General features: G+C 31.7%; 1 protein-coding gene and 1 pseudogene across 1 annotated transcript; both read right to left on the bottom strand.

Moving 5' to 3' along the window:
- Positions 1–527: 527 nt before the first annotated feature.
- On the bottom strand, positions 528–1,241 carry LOC130957565 (uncharacterized). Its single transcript, XM_057884410.1, has one exon. The coding sequence runs from the start codon at positions 1,239–1,241 to the stop codon at positions 528–530; it is 714 nt and encodes a 237-aa protein (XP_057740393.1).
- A 6,173-nt stretch (positions 1,242–7,414) lies between these two features.
- Positions 7,415–23,982, bottom strand: LOC130957564 (ABC transporter C family member 3-like; annotated as a pseudogene).
- Between the last annotated feature and the right edge of the window lie 855 nt (positions 23,983–24,837).

The following is a 24,837-nucleotide window of genomic DNA, read 5'->3' as shown; positions in this document are numbered from 1 at the left end:
CATAATTCAAAATTCTAAACTCATCTCCTAACTGATTTTCAAAATTTGAATTTAATTTTGTTTTTAGAAGGGGTGAAGGGAGGTTGTTACATTACCACCCCCATAAAAAAAAGAACTTGTCCCCAAATTCTACATCCTAAATTGGTCAATAAAGGTTATTAGTAAGATGCATAGCGATGGGTAAGCTAATCTCACTAGTAGCGGAGAGGGATATGAACGAATGAGAATCACCAATATCATCTAGAATAGTTAAAGGAACTCCATTAATTGTGCACTTACCCTCGATTCGATTTTCTGACCCGTGGACTTCCTCGCTGCTGAGGGCAAAGACTCGCCCCTAACACTGTGGTGGATTGGCAGGGGGTGGGGAAACTGTTGGGCATTTCCTAGCGATATGCCCCCGCTGAAAACACCGGAAGCAGACATTTTGCTCGACAAGGCACCTATCCCTATGTACATGAAGCACACTCCTTGAGTTCGGTGGTGTTTGGTGAGGCATCAGTGGGAGGTTCTTGGCGATCCATGCCCTATTGAGGTTGCCTTCCTGTAGGTTTTCCAAGAAAGGCCTTCTTCTGCGGTGGCTGCTGAGATGATTCTTGATTCAGTTGCCTTTTCTTGAAAGTCTCGGTTCTTTCCGACACTAGTTTTTTGGTGCATTCTTCGATCACTTGGCATTTGCTAACGAGGGAGGAGAACTCCCGGATTTCCAGTGGGGCTATTGCGGTTAGGACTTCTGCCCTGAGCCCTCCTTGATACTTCATACACTTCCACTTTTCATTTGGATTAGCCTTATACATGGCGAAAAATTTGCAGAGTCTCTCAAACTTCTCTGTGTACTCTGCAATACTCATCCTATCTTGCCTCAGCTGAAAAAACTCCATCTCCTTGGACTCTCGAACAGAAAGGGGGAAGTATTTCTTGTAGAAAGCTTCTTTGAAGGTGGCCCAATTGATATCTGTTCCAACATCCTCCAACAGTCGTCTTGCTGCATCCCACCAGAACTCGGCATCAGCTTTGAGCATGAAGGTAGCATAGCTCACTTGCTGCTCCTTAGTGCATGAAAAAATTGTGAATACCTTTTCCATTTCTATCAGCCATTCTTCTGTTATATCAGGGTCGAGGGCTCTACAGAACTCAGGCGGACCGATCTTCTTGAAGTCAGCAAAAGTTGTACGGGTCTGTCCCACCTCCAGCCTGGGAATGTTGGGATCCCTGTCCCCAGTGGACAGTTGTTGGGCCATCAGAGTGGTGACTTAGGCCTGCTCCTTCATTGCCTAAGCCATCTCCTTCATGTGCTTTGCTAGGTTTGAGGAGCTCGAGCTCGAGCCACGTGGGCGTCCACGGCTTGCCATAGGTTTCCTGTTCAAGGATAACCATAGGGAGAAGTTTTATTAGTCGTAACTCCAAAGATAAGATCCGTAGGATCGACTTCGCTCTGATACCATTAATGTAACACCCAAAGTAAAATTCCATCCTTAAAGGGCTTTAAATAGGGTGTCATACTTGATTAGAAAACTAATGAACTCAAGTGCTATGCAAAGAAGAAGGAAAATACGTGTGAAGTTTAAAAAGCACTGAAATGACTGAATTGAAAACACTTAAAGAGGTTCGAGCAAATAGAATAGCAACCAAGTTTCCATGAGTGCGGTTCTAAAATAAGAAAGTCCCTAAAGGTAAAAAGAAAACCAATTCATCCTAAAATGTTTCATCGAAGAAAACTCCCAACTATACATCATGTTCTATCCTTAGTCCGGACTTTTCAGTGGTTCACGAAACGAGGTATTAGTATTCTTCTTCCAACACTTTTTTGCGGAATGAAGATCCGATCCCGTTGTGTGGAGTTAACTAAGGTCCGACGAGGTGCCGAAGCGGGGAATAGGGCACGTACTCCACCTTTGGACTTCCGCAAGAGGTTAACTCTTTCTCTGGATCTTCCTCCATTGGGTCCTCCTCCTGGTTGGGGCTGCCAGATTTTTCTTCCTCTGCCTCGGAGTCTGAGTCGAAACATATCAACTCGGGTGACCGTTTCTTGAGTGCTGAAGCGTTCGTATCTAGGAGGGTCACGACGGGTAGTTGGGGGTCTCCTTTTACGAAATCTCGACCTAAGTAGATAGTTTGAAGCACGGTAGCAGTGGTCATAACTACCCATGCGTGCTTTGAGGGGTCATATTCAGAAGTTACCCTCGGAAGGCGTTGCGTCGTCTCCATCCGCTGTGCCATGTTCCTCTAGAGACAGTATGGGAAAAAGAAAGAATGAGAACTTAAGTCTCAGTAGGAGTGCTATGTGACACCTCCATATCTATCCCCAGCCAACGCACGGAATTTTGAAAAAAATGTCATACGGCATGACATGTAATATGAACATTTCTTGTAAAGCATATAGGCAAGAGGGAAAGCATATAGGAAAATAGAAAGATAATATCTTATGTAACATCAACATATCCATACATAAACCTTAGAAAAACATAATTAAAAATCAAACTTTTCCTTATATTTTCTCCTTTCTTAACTTATAAGTTTTATGGAAGGTATTGAGCTCAAACCGGTATAAAAAGTGGGAGTGTCCTTCCCTTACCGAAGGTTCTTATCCCAAACGTTTTGGCGATCACCTTCCCTTATCAAAGGATCATCTCGATCGATCACCTTCCCTTACCGAAGGATCATTCCCTTAGTTCAATTTACAATCAAGGTTATTTAGACATACACAAGAAGGGAGTCATATCAACAAACATATATTATTATATAAAATTGATGGGATAGTCCCCTTTCCTTACCGAAGGTTCTTATCCCAAAGGTTTTCCGATTACCTTCCCTTACCGAAGGATCATCTTGATTCGATCACCTTCCCTTACCAAAGGATCATCTCGATTATCTTATCTTTGGGGGTCACCTTCCCTTACCGAAGAATCATTCCATCAATTCTTTAATGCACATAAGATTGTTATTATAATGCATAATGCTTATGAAGAAAAGAGACATTATATCATGATATGTAATGCTAATATCTATATAAAAAAATATTTAACATATGACATATAAAAATTAGCATAAAATCCCCTACTTATATACATTTGGTGATAGGGTGGTTGTGATAATTTTAAATTCAAAAGAAGGACGGTTATTAGATTCCTATCCATAATTCAAAATTCTAAACTCATCTCCTAACTGATTTTCAAAATTCAAATTTAATTTTGTTTTTAGAAGGGGTGAAGGGAGGTTGTTACAGATAACATGAAAAGAGATAAGAAGGAGAAGGAAGGGGTGGTTAGTCAATTGTTTGTTACATTGGTAATTCGATAAAGATGTTAAAAATGTTGAGTTGAGTTGTTGTAGTGGTAGGTGAAGGGAGATGACTAGGTGTGTGTTTGGATTACTGTTTATAAACGAGAGTTTACATAAAATTGATTTTGCAAACTTGATTTTGATAAAAAAAAGTAAGTTTATGTTAAAGTGATTTATGTTTAGTAATTTTTGTATTAAAATGAATTATAGTAAAATAAATGTTATTTGGCTTATACTATTCAAAATCACTTTTAGATAAAAAATTACTAAAATAGACATCAATGTAAATAATTTTTTTATATTATCCTATCATTTTAATTTAGATATTTAAATAGATATTATTAGTTAATTTTATAATAAAATTAATATTTACTTACTAAAATAAAAAGGTGTTTACTCACGTCAGCATTTAATTTTTTTAATATATATTATATCACAATTTTTACTAAAACATCCTTTTAATTAAATAAAAATAAAAAAGATTTTTTAGTTTAATTTTATAAAAAAAAAAACTTAAATACCCTTTTTTGTATATGTTAGACAAAAATTACTCTTTTAGATTAATTAAATTGTTTAATTTTATAATTTTAAAATTTAAATAATCTAAAAAACAAAAACAAAAATACATTTAACAAAATTATTTGTCTCTTCACAAACACTAATCAATCATTCATACCAAAAAAAATTAAATAAATTTAAAAAATACTAAACAAAATTACTTTGTTCTTTGGTTTGCTGGGTTCTCACCCAACCTTTATCTCTAATTGTTCGTACAAAAAAAATGTCATCTGAAAAATTGAGAAAAAAAATAAAAGAACAGAGCTTCATGTCTTCATCTTCCTGAGTTTCTCACCAGCACACTCTCAACGAACGTCTCACTCATTCCCAATTCTGAGACTCAAACTCTCTCTTCTCTCTCACTACCACTAGAGTCTCTTTCAGTCTCACTAGAGTCTCTACTCGTTCACACTTACCGGCGTCTCGTTGCTCCTCTCATCTCGTCGCCAGCGTTTCAACGTCTCGCGGCCTTCCCTGGGCTCCTCCTCATTGGCGACAGAAGCAACTCATCGGATTGTCGTCGCTCGTCGTCTTCTGGTTTCAAGTACTCGCCGTCGCGAGTCGCCGTGGATTGTGGACCGTCGTAGGGTCGTCACTTGCTTCGTCGCTCGTCCTCTTCTGTGGTCGGGTCCTCTTTGTCACCCAGTCGCCGTTGGTAAGTCCATGCATCATCACTTCTCCTGTTCTCCCTTTTCCAGATTTTTTTCTCCCTGTATTTTGAGATGATGTTGAATTGGTAATCAATTAATTTGTTAGTGATTGAATCTTGAATTTGTTGCTATCTTGCTGAATAATCACCGAGTTTAATTTTTTTTTCTTTGCTAAAAATCATCAGAGTTGAATTTGTTATTGATTATCATCGAACCTTGAATTTGTTGCTGTCTTGCTCAAATACCCCCTATTATGTTTTCTATGCACTACTTGTGTATGTTACAGTTTTCATATGACCGGGCTTACAATTTGTTGCTGTCTTGCTCAAACACCCCCTATTATATTTATCTCTACAATTTTTATATTGTACATTGCTTCATGATTTCAGTTTGTTTTTGCATGATATACTTCAACTGATAGCTTATTTCCCCTGAATGAATTAAAATAAAAAATTGTAAACTGAACGTATACCCCATTCGGGTATTTGGATCAAATAAAAACAAAAAAGCTAAACCCCCAATTGATAAAAGGAAAATACAACCAGTGTTATTTTCATTCACATTTCACAGATCTCTAAATTTTATAATATAGATAGAAGATAACTCCAGCCATTTGAAGGAAAATAAAATCTTGAATGCAAATGGACATTCAGAATCGAAATGGTTCATATAACTTTAAGAAAGTCAGTAAATAACAACAAATTCAGAAATTAATAAATATGATAATGATAAAAGTAACAGTTAAGAGAATATATGAATATGTAAACTCTTAACATTAAAAATGTAAAGAGATATTTTTTCTTCTTATGTTGCTAAAACATAATGCAATCGGATTACCAAATGTTCAAGCATCAAATACTAACTAAAGATTAATGTTTCTCATTTGTATGGTCTAACTTCCCTGCTCACAACATACATGCTCATATTGTACATTGCTTCATGATTTCAGTTTGTTTTTGCATGATATACTTCAACAGATAGCTTATTTCCACTAAGGTAGTTGGTGATATCAGTGCACGTAGGAGGTTGTATTATAATATGTACAAATTTTCTTATTTCACAAAAATAGTTTTGCACTTGGTTGACTCGGTTAAGTAAAAATAGAAGAAGGAAGTACGTAATGCATGAATCATAATAAAATAATGGCCTAATTAAGCAACAAGATCCATTAGTTTGCCTTAGGTTTCTTCAAATTTATTACCATGATAATATTCTGGGGTAAAAAGTAAGTGAAAGATTACCGTGCGATTTTATGTTCATCTGTCCCGTGTTAGTGGTTTTTTTCCTTGGTACTGTTCACTAATTTAGACAAGTGCCTTTCTCTAATATGCCTTCATTTTCAGGATTGTCACAATACACATATTTTATAACAATTTGATCACCGGTGAAAACTCATACAGCAAACTCTTTCTTGTTTATTTGAGGAGCTGTTTAATTTAGCCAACTCAGATTCAAGTGCCACTTCTCAGTACCAATTTAGCATTACCTGTTTTGGACTCTATAATGAACAGGTCCTATTCTCTTTTACTTACTGTATACAACTTTTCTAGTATCCACTGTTTGCTTCCTGGTTTTGGTTGGTATTAGATTATCAAGGCCTTTTTTTTTTAATGTTCCTGCAGGCTAGAGATCTTGTCTTGATCTTGCTATGACTCCTTCGCATTGAGGTAAATATTTGTCATGAAATTTCGTAGGAGACAACACGTTAGTTTATTAGTTATTTATTTTTAGTTTTTTACTGACTTCCTTAAGTTCCTTTCCAGTAGTAGCATCTATAGTTATAAAGAGGTTCTCATGATGTTTTATTTAACACAGTAATAATTGTGGAGTATGGGTAGCAACTTGAATGACAAACTACAGGAAGACGTATAGTTATACAATAATGTAATTTTCTTTTGCTAAAACAAAAAATAGTACTTCATTTGCTAATATGTATAGTTTTGTTGGTAACTTAAAATATTTATATTTTTTAGGTTAATGATAGTACAAGGATGCGATTTGCGTTGGATTTGATTCTAAGGCCCCACAACTTGATGCTGCATAATGTCATTAACTCTGCTACCAAGAATTACAACAAGTATAAACAAAAGGATTCAAACAAAAATTAAAAAATCATAATTGTCATGTAGTCATGTTTAGTTTATATTAACTATTAAGAGTTGTTAGTTTCATCTCTTTTGCTTAAAAAATTATTATGCGCTATATTTTTTATCGACTATTTTTGAAAATGAATGTTTCTTAGTCCAAACTGCATTAGTCCAAACTGCATTATTTAGTTATATATATTACATTTAAATTTCATGATCTCCAATTTAGTTCTGCTACAAAAGTGCTTTGTTTGATGAACTTTGAAGATTTCTCCACTAAAAAATTGTTAAATGCTAATTATTTGTCATTTCCTTTTTTTCCACTATTAATCTGGTTTAGCTTGAACTTATGATCTTTTGCATCTCATTCATCAAATCCAAAAAGGACACTGAATTGTCAATTAAGTACACAACTTCAGGTTCCAATGCATATTTCACCAAGATTTTCATTTATTCATGTCAAGATTTTAATTTTCAAGTTGCAAACTTATGCAATCTATTATCTTGTACTAAATAAAAATTTTAACAGTTAGAAGCGGTGCAATATAATGGGAAAAGATAAAGCATAGCAGCACATGCAAAATTTATTTCTGCTTGTGCTGCTAATTCTTCTTTCTTAAAACTAATTCTTATTTATCATGTCAATTGATTAACTATATGACAAATTAGTATTATTTATTCCTATCATAAATCATTAGATCATATGAGATTATTAATCTCTGCTACTGCTAGCACATACTAGTAATGTAGTAATACATCCAATTGAAATTGATAAGGTATACCACAGCAAATTCAAAACATTATTCTACTAGATAAACTAGCTATAATATATCTAAATCAGTACTCAGAAGATTTCTCAAAGCTGGTTTGGATATCATTGTGTACTCTGCAACAAGTCGAGCAACAGATGATGACTTATCCTCTAGCAATTTTGAAGGTGAATCATACTCTTCAATTAGCCCTGCATTAAATGAAGATACAAAGAAAATCAAAAAATGGAAAATCAAATTACAATAAAGGTTTAGTGAATAATAAATAATAATAGGCATTTCTTAGTTCTTGCCTTGATGAAGAAGCAAGATCATATCACTGTCAATAACAGAAGTGATTCTATGCACAATGCTTATGACTGTAGAGTCAACGAAATGCAGCCTAAGAGTTTGTTGAATCAAATTGTCTGTGGCAGTATCAACTGATGCAGTCGCTTTGTCAAGCACCAATACCTAGCTCTACTTTAGAAGAACCCTACCAAGGCACACCAATTACCTCTGTCCCATGCTCCAATTCTCGCCATTTTTGCTAACTGCAGCATCAAGTTTTGCCTTAGAAATAAGTTTAGAGGTTACTATATCACTATATTCATGTAGAGTAATGAAAATTTTCCTAGTTATAAACTAAGAGGATATATAATTATTGATTCAAGAAAAATAGAATGCAAACCTGGAGAGTCTAACTTTTCTTCTTCTCTTATAACTTCATCACAAAGTTGACACTTTTCAAGGGCCTATATATAATATGGGAATATAAATGTGTGAATATTCTTGAGTTAGAAGAACAATTATAAGTCCATTATTTAGAATTTCGGATACTGAATTTGTTTAACAATAATAACAAACCAACCTCCCAACTTTGTTCATCAGTGTACTCTAGTGGATCCAGATTGTTTCTGTCCCTTCAAATATGGTTGGATCTTGAGAAAGAATGCTTAATCTAGACCTCAAATTATGAAGTCCTATTGAAGAGATGTTGATGCCATCAATCACAACTTCTCCAGCAGCCGATTCAAGGATTCGGAAGAGAGTTTGTATGAGAGTTGTTTTGTCACTTTCGCTTCTACCAACAATGCCAGTTTTCAATCCTCCATAAAATGTGCATGTGAGTGATGATTGAATTTTTGATGGCATAGAATTTCACAAATGAATTCTCGTTGCAAGTATAGTTTCTAAACCAATCAATAATCCTTTCATACAAAAAGTTATTTGTCACTAGTACAAACCCCTAAAATTTATAAACCGAAGTATTCAAACCTCGGGTCGTTCTCCCTAGGAATTACAATAAAGTGTCTTGTTATTAGTTGTGAGTTATTTTGGGGTTTTGATAAGAAGCATGAAAGATAAATGACAAGAAAGTAAACTAAGGCCTAAAAAGATCTTGGCAAGGGTTGGTGGTCAAGGATCTCTATCCTAATCACTAACCACAATATGAGAATTGGCAAGGATTAATCTCATTAAATCATCCTCTAACTAGTAGTAAAGGAAAGTCAAATGAGCTATATCAATCCTAGTCCATAAGTCCTAACTCTCCATTAATTCAATTAGTGAGAACTAGAGTCAATGGATCCCAATCATCAATTACTTGGACATTAGTAACTCAAGAGGTCCTAAGTTACCTTTCCAAGCCAAGAGTATAAAATTCTACTCTAAAATCCAACCAAGCATTTCATCAAACACTTGGAAGGCATAAAAGGAAAGCATAGTAAAATTGCAAGAAAAGTAAATCTACACTACTCAATTGCAAGGAATTAAACAATAACAAATCAAATGAACACGATTATTATGAATTACCTCTAATTGAATTGAAAGAGAATAGGAGGAACAAAAGTAGATCCACAACAAAGCATAAGAACAACATAAAGAAAATTACAACAAAAGAATAGAGGAAGATGAATGTAACAACAAAGAATTGAAAGGTAGAAGTAGAAGAAAATGAATTAAAATCTAGATCTAAGAACTAAACCTAATCCTAATTCTAATTCTAGAGAGAAGAGAGAGCTTCTCTCTCTAGAAACTAACTCTAACTACTAAACTAAACTAATGGTTAAAAGTTAGTTGATTCCTCTTCAATCCTTGGCTTAAATAGCATCAGAAATGAGTTGGATTGGGCCCACAAGGCTTCTAAAATCGCTGGCCATGTTTTGCTTTAAGTGGACCAGGTGGCAGCAACGGCGCGTGCGCGTACTATGCGCGTGCGCGCCACCATACGTGTGGCGAATATGGCAAATTTTATATCGTTTCGAAGCCCCGGATGTTAGCTTTCCAACCCAACTGGAACCACATCATTTGGAGCTCTGTAGCTCAAGTTATGGTTATTTAAGTGCGAAGAGGTCGGCTTGACAGCTTTCCAGTTCTTTCATTTCTTCATGAGTTCTCCAACTTTTCATGCTTTTTTTCTTCATTCCCTTGATCCAATCTTTGCCTCCTAAACCTTAAATCACTTAACAAACATATCAAGGCATCTAATGGAATCAAGGAGAATTAGATTTAGCTATTTTAAGACCTAAAAAGCATGTTTTCACTCTTAAGCACAATTAAAGGAGAAGTTATAAAACCATGCTATTTCATTGAATAAATGTGGGTAAAAGGTTATAAAATCCCATAAATCAAGCATAAGATAAGCCCTACAAATGGGGTTTATCAGTGAGACCATGCAAAACAAGTGGAAGGTGCGGAGCATAACGAACCTTCATCAAAGAATCATTATTCCATTACAAGTATCATAGCATAAACTCTCTTAAGTACTAATCACTTCGGAAAAATGAACTCTAAGAAGACAAAACTATAACATGAATTCAAAATTGAGTAAGATGTCAAACTAATTTCTATCTTCAATTACCTGCAAGTTGCATATATCAACTTCTTCATATGATGGCCAAGAAGGGCTTGGGCTATTTTCTTGTACAACAAGGAGAGGCTCACTAGGAATAGATGTATATTAAAGTATTCTTTCTACTGATATCATCTTGTTCTCCAAGACACAAAGAAGTCGAATCACCATAGCGTTTATCGAGTTCAAATTGAGTCAATAGGTAACAAATAAACCACCAAGGCCTTCAATAAGAGAATCAAACATAAGTAGAGTACTTAGTTCATCATTATAGACGGATTGTAAATTTTTTTAGTCAAACTAATACCATAATCTAATTATTCTCTACCTGAATCTATGACTTCTTGAGGAACAACCATCAAGCATATCACAGAAAATGCAAATGTGATTGAAGACAATATATCCAAACGGAAGCATAACCATGCAGATGCACCGGAACTATTGAACTGTGGTCGCGAATATCCGTCGATTGTGTCTACTGCACTTTGATTAGTAGAAACCTGCATTAGAACAAAACAGCAAGAAACAAGAAGTGTCAATAGCACTTGCGTATGCCATAGTGATAAATTAGATCAAAATATCCACCTGATAAGTTGGAAAAAAGTACTTGAATAAACCTAAAAATATTCGACAATAATTATTCTTATGAATTACAGAATTTACTTGAGAATAGTTTTAGAAACTATGCCTGAGATTCTATCATTTCCTCTGAATAATAGCCATCAAAATAATCATCTAAAATGCCCATCAAAGTCCTAAGAAAAATCACAGTAAACATTTATCAAGTTGGCATAATGAAAGTAAAAAGATGTAAAGATGCTGCATAAGCATGAAGATACCAAAAATTCATTCCTTAAGGATGACAGCATTTCTAAACTACAGAAATAATTATGTCGATATGTCCCATCTAAATATATAATTTGAACAAGTACTATACAACACTTAGTCAAGCAGTCATCTCCAAACCTACCATAAGGCATTTTCTTCAAGATTCAATCACTAACAAATTAATTGATTACCAATTCAACATCATCTCAAAATACAAGAAGAAGGGAATCTAGAAAAGGGAGAATAGGGGAAGTGATGATGCGTGGACTTACCAACGGCGACTGGGTGATGAAGAAGACCCAACCCCAGAAGAGGATGAGCGACGAAGCAAGTGACGACCCTATGACAGTCCACGATCCACGGCGAATCGCGACGGCGAGTACTTGAAACCAGAAGACGATGAGTGACGACGATCTGACAAGTTGCTTCTATCGCCAGCGAGGAGGAGCCCAGGGAAGGCCGCGAGACGTTGAAACGCCGGCGACGAGATGAGAGAAGCAACGAGACGCCGGTGAGTGTGAACGAGTAGAGACTCTAGTGAGATCGAGAGACTCTCTAGTGGCAGTGAGAGAGAAGAGAGAGTTTGAGTCTCAGAATTGAGAATGAGAGAGACGTTCGTTGAGAGTGTGCTGGTGAAAAATCCAGGAAGATGAAGACATGAAGCTCTGTTCTTGTATTTTTTTCTCAGTTTTTCAGATGACATTTTTTTGGTATGAATAAATTAGATATGAAGGTTGGGTGAGAAACTAGCAAATCAAAGAACAAAGTAATTTTTTTCGTTTTTTTAGATTTGTTTAATTTTGTTTTATATGAATGATTAATTAGGGTTTATAAAGAGACAAATAATTTTGTTAAATGTGTTTTTGTTTTTGTTTTATAGATTATTTAAATTTTAAAATTATAAAATTAAACAATTTAATTAATCTAAAAGAATAATTTTTATCTAACATATACAAAAAAGGTATTTAAGTCTTTTAAAAAATTAAATAAAATATATTTTTTATTTTTATTAAATTATAAGGATATTTTAGTAAAAGTAATGATATGATATATATATATTTTTAAAAAAAATTAAATGTTGACGTGGAAAATAAATTTTACATGTCTTATTGTTATTTGTTTATATTTTAAACGTATCGGTACGTATGAATTTATTATCGTACCGTAGCAAACATCAAATAAAAATAGACAAAATATATTTTTAAATAAAAAATAAAAAATATAAATTTTAGATATATATATATATATATAAAAGAATAATTAATCAAACATGTTACATTTTATAAATATTAACGTGAGAATGTTATTTTAGTATTTTTTTACATTGTACTCTTATTTTAATACTTTCAATAATCTTGTTCTTAATATTAATTTGGAATCCAACGTTTATGATTTTATTATTGTCTATGATTAATTTTTATTTAATTTATCTTTTTTAATGCAATCATAATCTATATTAAAAAAATTACACTAAAACATAGTATACGAGAATTATAATTATAAAAGAGAGTACTAAAAATAATAAAAAAATTAAATATTTATTTTGTAGTGATCGAAACAAATCTAAAAATTTTTGATGATGTTTTTTATATAGTATATTTTTAGTATTTTTAGTACTCCTTTTTAGTATATTATAATTTTTTACTATTATTATTATTTACAGTTAATTTTTTGTTTAATGTACTTTACCTAATAGAATGAATAAATTATATTATAAAAAGATAATAACAAACATAATATACAAAAATCACAATTATAAAGGTGTATAATGTTAAACAAATAGTTGACAAAAAAATAAAAATAATAAATAATAAAAAAAGAGCTCATATAAATAAAAATAATAAGAATTCTATAAAAGATTACAATAATATATATAAAGGATAAAATTGATAAAAGGTAAATAAATGGTTAGTATCCATGACTAAAATTCCGTTACGAAATCGCAGAAGCTAAAAATAATTGCTTCTTGTAAATGTAGTTTTGATAGCAAAATCACTTATGCATTTATGAAAAAAATTTTGCCAACCTAAAAATTGAAGCTTTTAATAAATCTAAATGTGCTTCTTTTTTTTCTAACGGATTTTCAAATACACTCTAAAAAGTTAGTTGTGAGATGAAAAAGGGTAGTCTAAGAAAGTTGATGATAATGATGATGGTGGTGCTGAAATTGATAATAGTGATAATAGTAGCCGTACATTGAAAGGTAATATCTGTCAATAATGTGCTAATAGAGATGATGATAATGCAAAAATAATAAAAATAAAGATGATAAAAAGATTTTATTTAATTTTAATTGTTAAAAAATTAAATTAAAAGAATAAAATTAAAATTTAATTTAAATGATAGGATAAAATTAAATTAAATTAAAATTTGAGAATATTTTTAAAATATTTTAAAAATTATATAAATAAAAAATATACTTTATTCTATATATAAATATTTATTTTTCTCAAAAGACAAATCTCCATAAAAAATTTTGTTGGAAAAAAAATTGCGATTTCCATGGGTACAAATTAAAATTACAAATAAATATTATGACTTCAATATTATTTTTTATTGTATTTCCATATCGTGAGCCACATACAAAATAATTAGTGGTATTCTTTGAATTAGTGTTTTTTAAATAAATAATTTTCCTTTCTCAAAATTCCACTTACCAACGATAATGCCCTCATTTAAAGCAATATGAAATAAACAAGTGGAAACCAAAGGTTTAAATCAGAATTGAAAAAGTAACCACTTATACTCTCAAATTTTTAAAATATTGACAAAACTATTCAAAAATTAAAATTAAATTTATATCCAAAATAAATTTTATATAATAAAATATTTAATTTTTAATTTTTTTAAAATTTTTTAAATTAATTTTATTTTTTATTTTCAACCTCTCACACTATTATTATATTTTTTTTTTAATTCTTAAATTTTTACGATCTTTTCTTACTACCACTTTAATTACCTGCAATACCACCACACTGCCACCTCTACTACCAACTATGCCATCATTAACTGAGTTTACTTAACACAAATTAAAAAGTATTCCTCTACTAAAATCAAACCACCCCAAAAAAAAGAAAAAAAATCCTCAAAGCACCCTCAGCAGATGTCGATAAAAAATTTGGCAGTGCAGCTTCAAATCAGAATCGTGGGCTGGTAGCAGTGACAGTTGAGATTATAAGTTGGAGAAACGATGCGTATATTTTGGTGTTGAAGGAGTATCGTAGAATGTTTAGAAAGTGAAGAAAAAAAGATAACAAGAATAAAGGATTGAGCAGTTGGAGATGGAATAAATTTGGAAGCACCATAGTCACGAGCCTAGGAGAATCAATATAAGCATATCAAAGCCAAGCTTCATCTGGTCTTTACCTTTGTTTCTTTTATTTACTTTATTTTTGGGTTATATATTAATCTTTGTGTATGTGGTTGGATTTATTTGACGAGGTAAATTTTTTTATGGTCTTTTGTGGTGGTAAGTTGGGTTGTATCATAGGCGGTTAAGGGAGTGGTGATAAAGGATTACGAAGATTTGAGATCTCAGGAAAAAAAAAGAGGAAAACAAGGTCTCCATAGGGAGAGAATTCCTCAGAAATTCCGTCCTGAGTAAATCACCTTCTGTCTCACATTTCTGATATGAGTCTCCGTATATTTTTTTTGCTAGAAAGTAGATATCCGTGGATATTCATTTTTAAAAAAATTAATACAACAATAATAAAATCCAATACAAAAAAAAAATCAACAACAACTAGCAATACGAGGAAAAACAAATAATAAATCAACAAAAAACACAACCAATAACCACAAACCCTAATACCATCAACAATAAGAAGTGAAGAGGACTACACTTACCAGAATCTGAGGTGGCGACATTTGAAGGTGACGGCCAGAAGTTGACGACTAGAACTAGAACTCATGCAGAAAAATGACGGCTGAAACTCACAAAAAAATGCAACGGTTGAAACTCACCAATAACGACAATAAGAAGAAAATAAAGCTTCAAAGACAATGACGATAGATGGATGGGAAAGGATGGCTTGCGAGATGAGGAGCAACGACGACGCACGGTGAGAAGAGCTTTAGCAATGGTGCACTGTGTGATGAGACACAATGAGAGAGAGAGAGAGAGAGAGAGAGAGAGAGAGAGAGAGAGAGAGAGAGAGAGAGAGAGAGAGAGAGAGAGAGAGAGAGAGATTTAAGTAGTTCCTTCATCGCGATGATTTTGCAGATCCCTATAGGGCGGGTATCTCAAATCCTCAATCTTCGCCCCTATCCCCGTGGGAATTTTGTAGGTTCCGATTAACTTTCCGATCACGGATAATCCATACAGGTACCTATATGTGCGGCTTTTTTGCCATTCTTAGGTGTAGTTTCAAGAAAAAAGATAAGGGTAATTTTGAGATTTTGGTTAATTTTTTAAACATGTCAACAAAAATTTAATGGCATGGTACTTTTGTCGCGCTCATCTTTCAAGGTTATAAGCATTGTTGTCAAACTTGCGAATTAACTCGTAAACTTATGAGTTTAGGTAGTGGAATCGAGTTGAATCGAACACAAACTCGATCTTGAGTAAACTCGGGTAGACTCAGCTGGATTAGGTCTAACTCGCTAGTCCAAGATCGTGTTAGCAAGTTTGCGTTGTGCCTAACTTTTTCCCAGAACAACATCGTTTAAACCTGGAAAAAAATTTTCTTCTAGGGTTTTAAAACATTCACAAACTCACTCCTCTGTCACAGCATTGTTTCTCACCCAAGTGTCAATTTACTCTTATTGCGCTGCGCTGCCGTCATTCGCCATGATGCCGTTGTTCACCACGCTATCGTTGTTCGCTGTTATCATATCCATGATTCTGGAATAAATATAAATCGAAGAGGATTTGAATTTTTAAAACTTAAGTCTTTACCATCCTCATGACATAATATCTATCATATATTTCTTATTCTTGCTGGGTATAGTATCCTTGATGGATTAATTCTACAATATTAAGTCTGATCAACTCAATGTTGATTGTATTTGTATTTATAGGACTATATCGTATCAGAAGGACAAGAAAATCCAAATATGCCAAATGATACTTTGGTAGGAATTTTGAGAAATATTCGAGATTTGACCGATATTATTCGAGGTTAAACTGAATCTAACAAAGAATTCATTGATCACATGAGGAGTGGAAGTCAAAACGGAGAAGGTAGTGACACCTCTGGTAGAAAGATAACTGTAACAAATCCCAATAATCGTAGGCTATCCGAGTTTAAGAAAAATACACATTCTTCTTTTCATGATGAATATAATCTAGTCAAAGCACAATATTAGATTGAAAAGTTAGAAAAGATCTTTAATGCTATGAAGTACGTAGATGCCTAAAAGGTGACCTTTGCTACCTTTATCTTAGAAGGAGAGGCTAAACACTTGTGGAGAGGAGCTAAGAGTCTCCTAAAATCTAAAGGAACAGAAATTACTTGAAAAGTATTTCAAATAACGTTTTTTGATAAATACTTTCCTGACAGTGAAAATAGAAAAAGAGACTGAACTTATACAACTCAACTAGAAAAATATGATTATTGACAAACATGTTGATAAGTTTAATGAAATTTTCAAATTCTTTGTATTCCTTAAACACCACCTAATATTCAATGGAAGGCCACTCAGTTTGAACTAGGATTACGACCGAAAATTAGCACAAAATGTAGCAACTTTAGAAATAAAATATTACAACCTATATGTAGAATAGTAAAAAAGAGTTTCTTAGAAGTTGAGTTTGAGAGGGAAAGACAAACCTTCTTTAAGAGGAAGAAAGATACAGAAACACATAAGAAAAATAACTTTAAAAAATGATAGAACTTAGAAAGGAATAAACAAATATCTTTTAAGGAATTCTCAGCTCCATGTAAAATATGTGAAAAACCTCATCGTTTGACACTTCGCTATGCTGGACAAAATGTGGGTTATCGTTGTGGCAAACCTAAACATTATGCCAAGTGCAACATTTCAAGACCAGCAAGTAACCCAAGTACCAGGCCACAAATTAAAGGAAGAGTATTCTCTCTTAATGGAGGAGAAGCAACTGATTCTCCTAATATGATCAAAGATCGAACTCAATAAAGACCTGTGAAAAGTGGCTATTTCAAGTTTGTATTCTATAAGATTGTGTATAAATAACTTGTAGATTTTTATAATTACTTTTGCAAAGTATGTTATATTCATGGCTAAAAGCCAAACGTATTGTATTTGATTTAATAATTGTATTTGTATAATTATGATCAAATATTATATCCCATTGTAAGTTTATACAATAAATTTTTGTTCCAAAAAAGGGTATTACAGCTGTTGTTCTCCGTCGTTCGCTTGCTTCTCCTACCTCTGCTCTACTCCGTGCCATCGTCTCTGATTTCTGTCTCTGATCTCTATCTCTGTTACTATCTACACTGCTTTGGTTCGCCCCTTTATCATCTGCAACTCCGCCGCACTACCATCGTTTGCCAATTCGCTGTACCACCATCTCAACTCTCAAGTCTTTGACTCTCTGATCTGTTTTTTTACAAGCTTTTTAATCACTCTGTATTATGGTTTATGGTTGTAGATTATTTAGTAATTTTATTGCTTTAAATTTTTATATATTAGAATTTATTAGTCATTTAGATTTTACAAGTTCTCTAATAGCTTTGTATTGCTTTAATTTTATTGCACTTAATTTTATAGATTACTATATTAGAATTTAGTAATTTGATTATTTGATATTGTTAATTTAGTAATATGAATATTTGTCGTGGAAGAAGAAGATGTTAGAGAATTTTAGTTTTAGTTTATTAGAATATTTAATTGTTGATTTGTTGTATTTGAATGTGTGTTTTAAAGTACTAATTATAAATTTATATTATTATTTTAATTTATTCTGTATTTTGATGTTGAAATCGTTAATTTTAAATTTTTTAGATTTTATTAAATATATATTTTAAAAAAAATCATAACAGGTAAATTTGTATGAATTTACGAATTAACTCACAAATTAAGTCTAGGTTAACTCCACTAGTTTATTTAGATTCGTAATTTTGACAACCTTAAATATAAATTTATTTTCGTTCTTTTGTAGATAATTTTGTTACTGTTATGAGAATTTGTGGGTATAAATAATAATTTTTAAATCAAAACAATCATCTCAGTATCAATTATATTACTTGGACACAAAAAATCACTTAATAAATTAATTATTCGTATTGAATACATATTAAAATATAAAATATATATTAAAATAAATTAAATTATACATATATTTATATACAAATATATAATAATAAAATTAGGACCTGATTTTTAGTGTATATATATATATTATTTTTTTAATCACCAAACATTATATTCATTGATCCGCGTAGGAACATTAATTATGTGATCAAAATTTGACGTCAATTAATTGCCAGCTTTTCCATTATTGTTTACTTATTATTGGTTGATCACTAATTAGTAGGAGTCTAAAACAAGCTTTAAGTGTTTGTTTTTAAGTCCTCTCTTTTTGGTCTGGTTTTTAGTACTATTAATTAATTAATAATGAAGATTTCGTTTTACCCTTTTGGTCCTTGCTACTTCAAATAATCAAATATGTGCTACGGATAAGCTAAATAAATATAAACCACAAAGAAAAATAATTGAAGCTTTGGTTTTTTTTTTTTTGGTCGGTGGATTGGACAACCCCCAATTCTAAGTACCCCAATGGATTGGATAACCCTTAATCCTACGTACACAACACACCCACACACTCCACATATATTTATCACATTTTTTCCTCAATTGCATTCTCTAGAGTTTAAACCCTAGACCTTGAGGTGGGGAAAGGGGAGAAATGCCACTAGAGCCAGGCTCATTGGCAAGCTTTTGTTATATTTTGGTCTTTTCTTGGTCCTGAATCTTGTTGGGTTTTGAGACACCAACTTTAAATACCAAAAATGAACACTGAGTTTGTGGTACGGATCTAGTCCATTGTACCTGTTGGGCCTTTTTTGGGCTTTCTTGTTGTTGCTTGTCCTAATGAGGTTGCGATATTCCACTAAACAAAAAAAAATAAAAAAAGCCTTCATAATTCCTCCAAAAAAAAATCCCCATGAGCACATCATATTGTAAGTAGGGTTTATCTGGCATGAAGTCATGAAATATAAAAAGATTATTTTTATTTTTTAGAATTTATTAAGAAATGTTGAGTTTTATACTTTTATGGTTCCTATATATACAACGCAACAAACAAATTCTAGATAGCTCATCATGCCAATTGCCATGCCCCAAAATGAAATCCGAACCACGTGGTATTAAAAAAACCCGTTAGTTAGGGCAATTTTAATTATATATTTTTTTTAATTAATTTTTGTTTAAATTAAACTTTATAATGAACCTATTTTTCTTATCCTATTCCAATGCGTGCTAGCTAGCGCACTTTCTTCCTTCCCACTCCCCCGCCCCATATCTATGTCATTTTACTAAATGCTTTCTAAGGTTTTACACTTTTAATATGTATATATTAAAATATTATTAAAATCATACAACTATATAAAAGATTTGTATTGTTTTATTATAAACACTCTTTTCTACTATAACTTGAATGAGATTATTAAAGTGAAGGTAAAATTTTTAAAATATATTATTATATATTAAAACTAAAAAATATCGAATGTTGTTAAACAAAAAAAATAATCTATAAAAAGAATTATTTATAGAGAAAAAGCATACTTCCTTACAAGTACAACACAAGAAGTATATAAGAAGTGTAGGTTTGAGAACCACTAATGTGGCTTTATGTTAGGCTTTAATTAAGTTAAGGCACTTTCTCTTTGTTTGTGTATTTTAAAATGGAAAACTTTGGTGGAAGAAAGTGGCATCCACTAATTAAAGCTAATTTTTGTTTCCTTTGATTGCTAAATTATTAGTTAATGAAAGCATAGTCAATTGAATTGATGTGTGTGTGGGTCATTAAGCTATAAGTGAAGTCAATTTTGTAGCAAGGTTTGGTTAACATTTGGCAAAACAACAATGGTGGGACGGTTTTGCTTATTCAATAATGAATCAATTTCCTCTATTCCTCTTTTTTGCCCATTGGGCCTTTTTAGTTTGAAATCCTTATCAAATGTGGCAAAACACATGTTCATATAATTAGACCATCATTATGTACTTAGAATAATAAATATTCCTCTATCAAAGAATAATAAATAAATCAACTTGGGTTGGTCGAGTGATCAGCTTACTCGTCCGTTTAAGTAAGTGTTGGGGGTTCGAATTCCACCTTGTACATGCAGTAACTCATTAGTAATCATTGACCTGTCAGGTTGAGGGGATACCGTGGATAACAAAAAAAATAATAAATATTCTCTCTCTCTCTCTCTCTCTCATTTAATTACTCTATTAGTATTTATAATTTTATCAAATTTGTTATTAGCTTTTATAGTTTAAAGATTTTTAATTGAATTTTTATATTTATAAAAAAATTTAATTAGGTCCTTTCTAATTATTCTTTGCTAAAATATGTTTTTTTAATATTTATTTTTATATTTGATGTAGGATAAATTATAAAATATTTTAAAAGTTTGTATTCTAGAATTATAATTTTTAAACTATAACAACATGATTAAAAGTTTGTTTTTGTTTGACACTTCTATAATATCTTGATTTGCAAGCACAATGTAATGATTGTTGGAATTTTTAAGTATGAATATTTTAGTGATACATCGGTTAAGTTTTGAAATGAAATATATAATATGTTTTAAAAAGACTAGTACGGTTTTTGTTTTAAGATTTTTTTTTTTAGGCTTGCTCTAACCGCATGACCAAACATTACTAAATTATATATGAAGGAGGGAAAAGTTCCATTAATGTAACAAAAACAAAATTGTTCTTAAGAAAACAATTTTTTTTGGTAAGATGGGTGGTGGAAGAAAGAGGAAAATCAAACTTTATATTTGGATCATTTCTATTTTGTAATTTCCTTTTTTAGAATATGGATTTTTTATCTAAAAAACAAAGATAAGCATTAAATCCCAATAATTCTAATTTTTTATGATCATTCATAATTAAGTGAAATGAAAAATGGAAAATGTAATAATGACAAATTAAAATTGAAATTCGGGCCACATTCTATATTTTTTCCCCCTTCCTTTTCTTTTGGAGGTTAGTGACCACATTCAATTAATTGCCAAATAGTTTCAAATATCCGAAGAGAATTTTTAATGTCCACCATAACTTTTATATATATACTCGCTTCATGTTTCTTATTATTTTCTTTTTTCTAGAATATTAAGGTAACGTGCGTCGGCTATCTGCAATATTTTAACAATTCTGAATCTGTCATCATATATTGTTTTTTCATAAATAAATAAATAAATAAATAAAACAATACCTAAAACTAACCCAAAAGAGCTTTCAACCTAATCAATCATTATTGGGCCAACCGATGATTGTGTTTGTAAATTTTATGATCCAATGATTTATGTATGGAGGTTAAGAATGTGTTCTAAGCGTCATATCTTTTAAAAATAAAATATTTATAAGTATGACATATTTTTTGTTTTTATTTTTAAAATAAGTTATACCTACAATTTGATCGTCGTACCGTTTATAAAATTTATGGCAATTTTATACTTTTGAAACAAACAAAAATAATTATTCACATTTGCCAAAATTTAGAAAATATGATGATGTAATTTTCTCTTTCTTTCTTTTTTTCTTTTTTTTTTTGTTTTTTTTTGTTGAGGTTGGTTGATGTTGGACTGTTGGAAGATGTTTTCCGTTCATAAATGATAAATTCTCTTTTTCTTTTAATAAAAATGAATACATATGATATAGAAAGCCACCCAAGCTTGTGTAATCATAGTGAGGAAAATAAGTGGAAGATAAAGCACCATTAAAAACTAAATTACATTATTATTAGGCCAATATAGCAAAAAAAAATTAAGAGTAATTTTAATGAGATATTTTTTTAGTATTATTTTTAATAATTACAGTAATTAAATTAATTTAAAATTAAAATTTTTATTGGATATAATATTTAAAATAAGATTAGTATTCTAGTAAAAAGAGATTGTATTACTTTAAAGAAAGCCAATTAAATAGTGCTACTTGTATATCTCATTAAATAAAATAATTAAAATGATATGAAATTTAAATTAAGATGAGATCAAGCATTGGAATGATAAATTTTACATTAAATTTTAAATAAATTTTTAGGGTAATTCACATAAATAAATGAAGAGTTTTGCTAGGGAGACAATGGACTATTTGTACAATGTATACAATGGACTATTAAGTTACAAAATGAACATCCCTCATACTATTTAGAATAACCATCCGAGTACTATGGATAATAAACATCTTCCCAAAAACTTAAACTGATTTTGGAGTTCACCAAGGATCAAACTCTTAACCTTTCGGATCTAGCACTCTAATACCATGTCATGATACCACTAATTCCAAAAGCTTCAACTGATGGGAAAAAGGTAATACTAATAGTTATATCTCTAATACTCCCTAAACCTCCATTGTACACATTATACAAATATTCCATTGGCTCCTCGTACTTTTCCATAAATGAAATAACCTCCAATATTATACCAATGGTCTAAAATCAAACAGCTTACATGTATGTCTCGTTTGCATATCTATGTAAAGCGAATTAATCGGATTCGACTTACGCTTTCTCAATATAAATCAAATCAACTGAATTTAAATTAACAGAAACAAGGCTAAATTAAAATTTCGATTTAGCAGGGAAACCGTCTGAATTTGTACATTCCATGGTAAATCGAAGTAAAACAATTCGATTTAAAACTCATAGTAAATCAAAACAATTGAAATCAATTTATAGACCATCACTACACAAAAAATGATGAGTACAGTCAGATTTATCATTGGATTCATCAAATAAATTCACCGGTAATCAATTTACCGTGGAATTTATCGTCGTTCTGGAGTTGATGGTATAAACAGCGCTGAAAACTATTTACTGGCGGATTATTTTCATCCGATACTAATTACCGGTAGATTTTACGTCGATTTTTTCAATGGATTTGTGGAGATTGAGTTGATGATTACCGTGGGATTAATTCGACGGTAAATTTGGCGCCATTTCACGTGTTTAGGAACCAAGTTACCATTGGATTTATTCGCCGGTAAATCTTACGGTAGTTTTTTTTTATTTTTTGGCCAGTTAAACTACAATTAGTATTCAAATTGAACCCCTCATCATTTTTAAAATGGGTCTCCAGTTCATTCTTAATGGATTGACGGATCCAGGTTGTTAGGTAGTTGCGCCCCTGAAGAACGTCGCTCATCATCTGCTGAATTTGTTTAGCTTTTTGGAGGTCGTAGATCTTCCTAATTATGAGATTATGTCCCGCATCCCATATGAATTTCAACTGCACAAAGTGATTCAACAATATTAGTTAGTCGGGATAAAATACAATTCAAATACAGTTAATTAATTCAACATCTTTGGTTCTTACCGCCCACTTTTGAAACTATCTCTCTAGTCTCAGCTAGGATCTTCATCTACCTCGGTCGCGGGTGGTCGTACATTATTGTTCTTTAGTGCAAATCTATCAGAAAAAAAAACCTAACATTAACAAACACATATAAACATATAAACTTAAGATTAACAAACTTAAGATTAAAAAATTGTGTGTTCTCATACCTGCATGCCATCGGGCCAAATTCTCAGCCGGATGACGGATGATAGTGGTAGGGCATCCTACTGGGGGCATTGGAGGAATCCCCCACCGTGGTATCTATTGTTAGATCTACAGGAGACGTAGTAGAAGGAGGCACATAGTTCGGGTTTGAGACCATGATGAACGGCTGGTCCACTAGACCTGTCTATGACGTCACAAGAATCGATGAGGTAGTCGGGGTAGAGGGCGATGACTAAACAGTACCCGGAATTTGGTGGAAACCCTCCCTCTACCATGACCATGAGACCCACTTGATCTACTTCTGCTATCGCTCGTCATGTCTACAAAGAGAATATATTATTAACACTAATCATCATATATACTACACGAATTGTTCAACAAAATTCTCCGAAAAAATTGGACATAACCACCCCTTAAATTGGACATATATCCACCTTTACGATTTTTAAAAATCCAACCAATATCAATCTACAGTATTAGTCAATACTCAACTAATTTTATAAGAATTAAATTCAACAATGCATCTTTATTTACATCATGCTAAAGTGAAATCGTCACCTTATTAAAACATCATATCAATAAAAACTAAATATTCTATGAAATTTAAATACTACGTAAATTGTATATCTATCAATAAGTAAAATATGAGTCTATAGTAGTTCACACTCTAAGTATCCATATAACATAACTCATAAAAGAAAATCAAGAAATAATTCACCATACAATAAAATAATATGCAATATCACAAATTTATAGCCAATCTAAAATGTCACAAATTTTCATTAGAACAAGTCATGATAGGCTGTAGGAAGAAACTTAACATTAACATCACTAAATTACTACAAGTGATATAAAAAAAATACATAAAAGCATAAAATTTACATGTTAACTGAAGAAAAGCTTGCAAAAATTTCTAATGAGAAGTAATATGTATCCTTATTAATATATGCAGCAAAAAATAAATCTTCAACCACATGATAAATAAACTAAATCCATCTATATAACCTTTAGTATAAATCTATTACAGTAAGCATTGGTAAGTTCATAAAATTCTCTTAAGAAATCCATAATATATGTATAAATGTATACTACCATATGAACCAATGTCAAAAGAGAATCACAATAATAAAAAATATAAAAAATTCTAAATCAGATTCTAACCTAGACCTGGTG

The sequence above is a fragment of the Arachis stenosperma genome, chromosome 10, assembly GCF_014773155.1.
Source record: "Arachis stenosperma cultivar V10309 chromosome 10, arast.V10309.gnm1.PFL2, whole genome shotgun sequence".
Classification (NCBI taxonomy): domain Eukaryota; kingdom Viridiplantae; phylum Streptophyta; class Magnoliopsida; order Fabales; family Fabaceae; genus Arachis; species Arachis stenosperma.
The sequence above is the reverse complement of the archived record's forward strand: the minus strand, read 5'-3'. Positions and strand labels throughout refer to the sequence as shown.

Excerpts from the sequence above, each read along its gene's own strand:
- LOC130957565 (XM_057884410.1), bottom strand. The coding sequence starts at position 1,241 with ATGGCCCAACAACTGTCCACTGGGGACAGGGATCCCAACATTCCCAGG.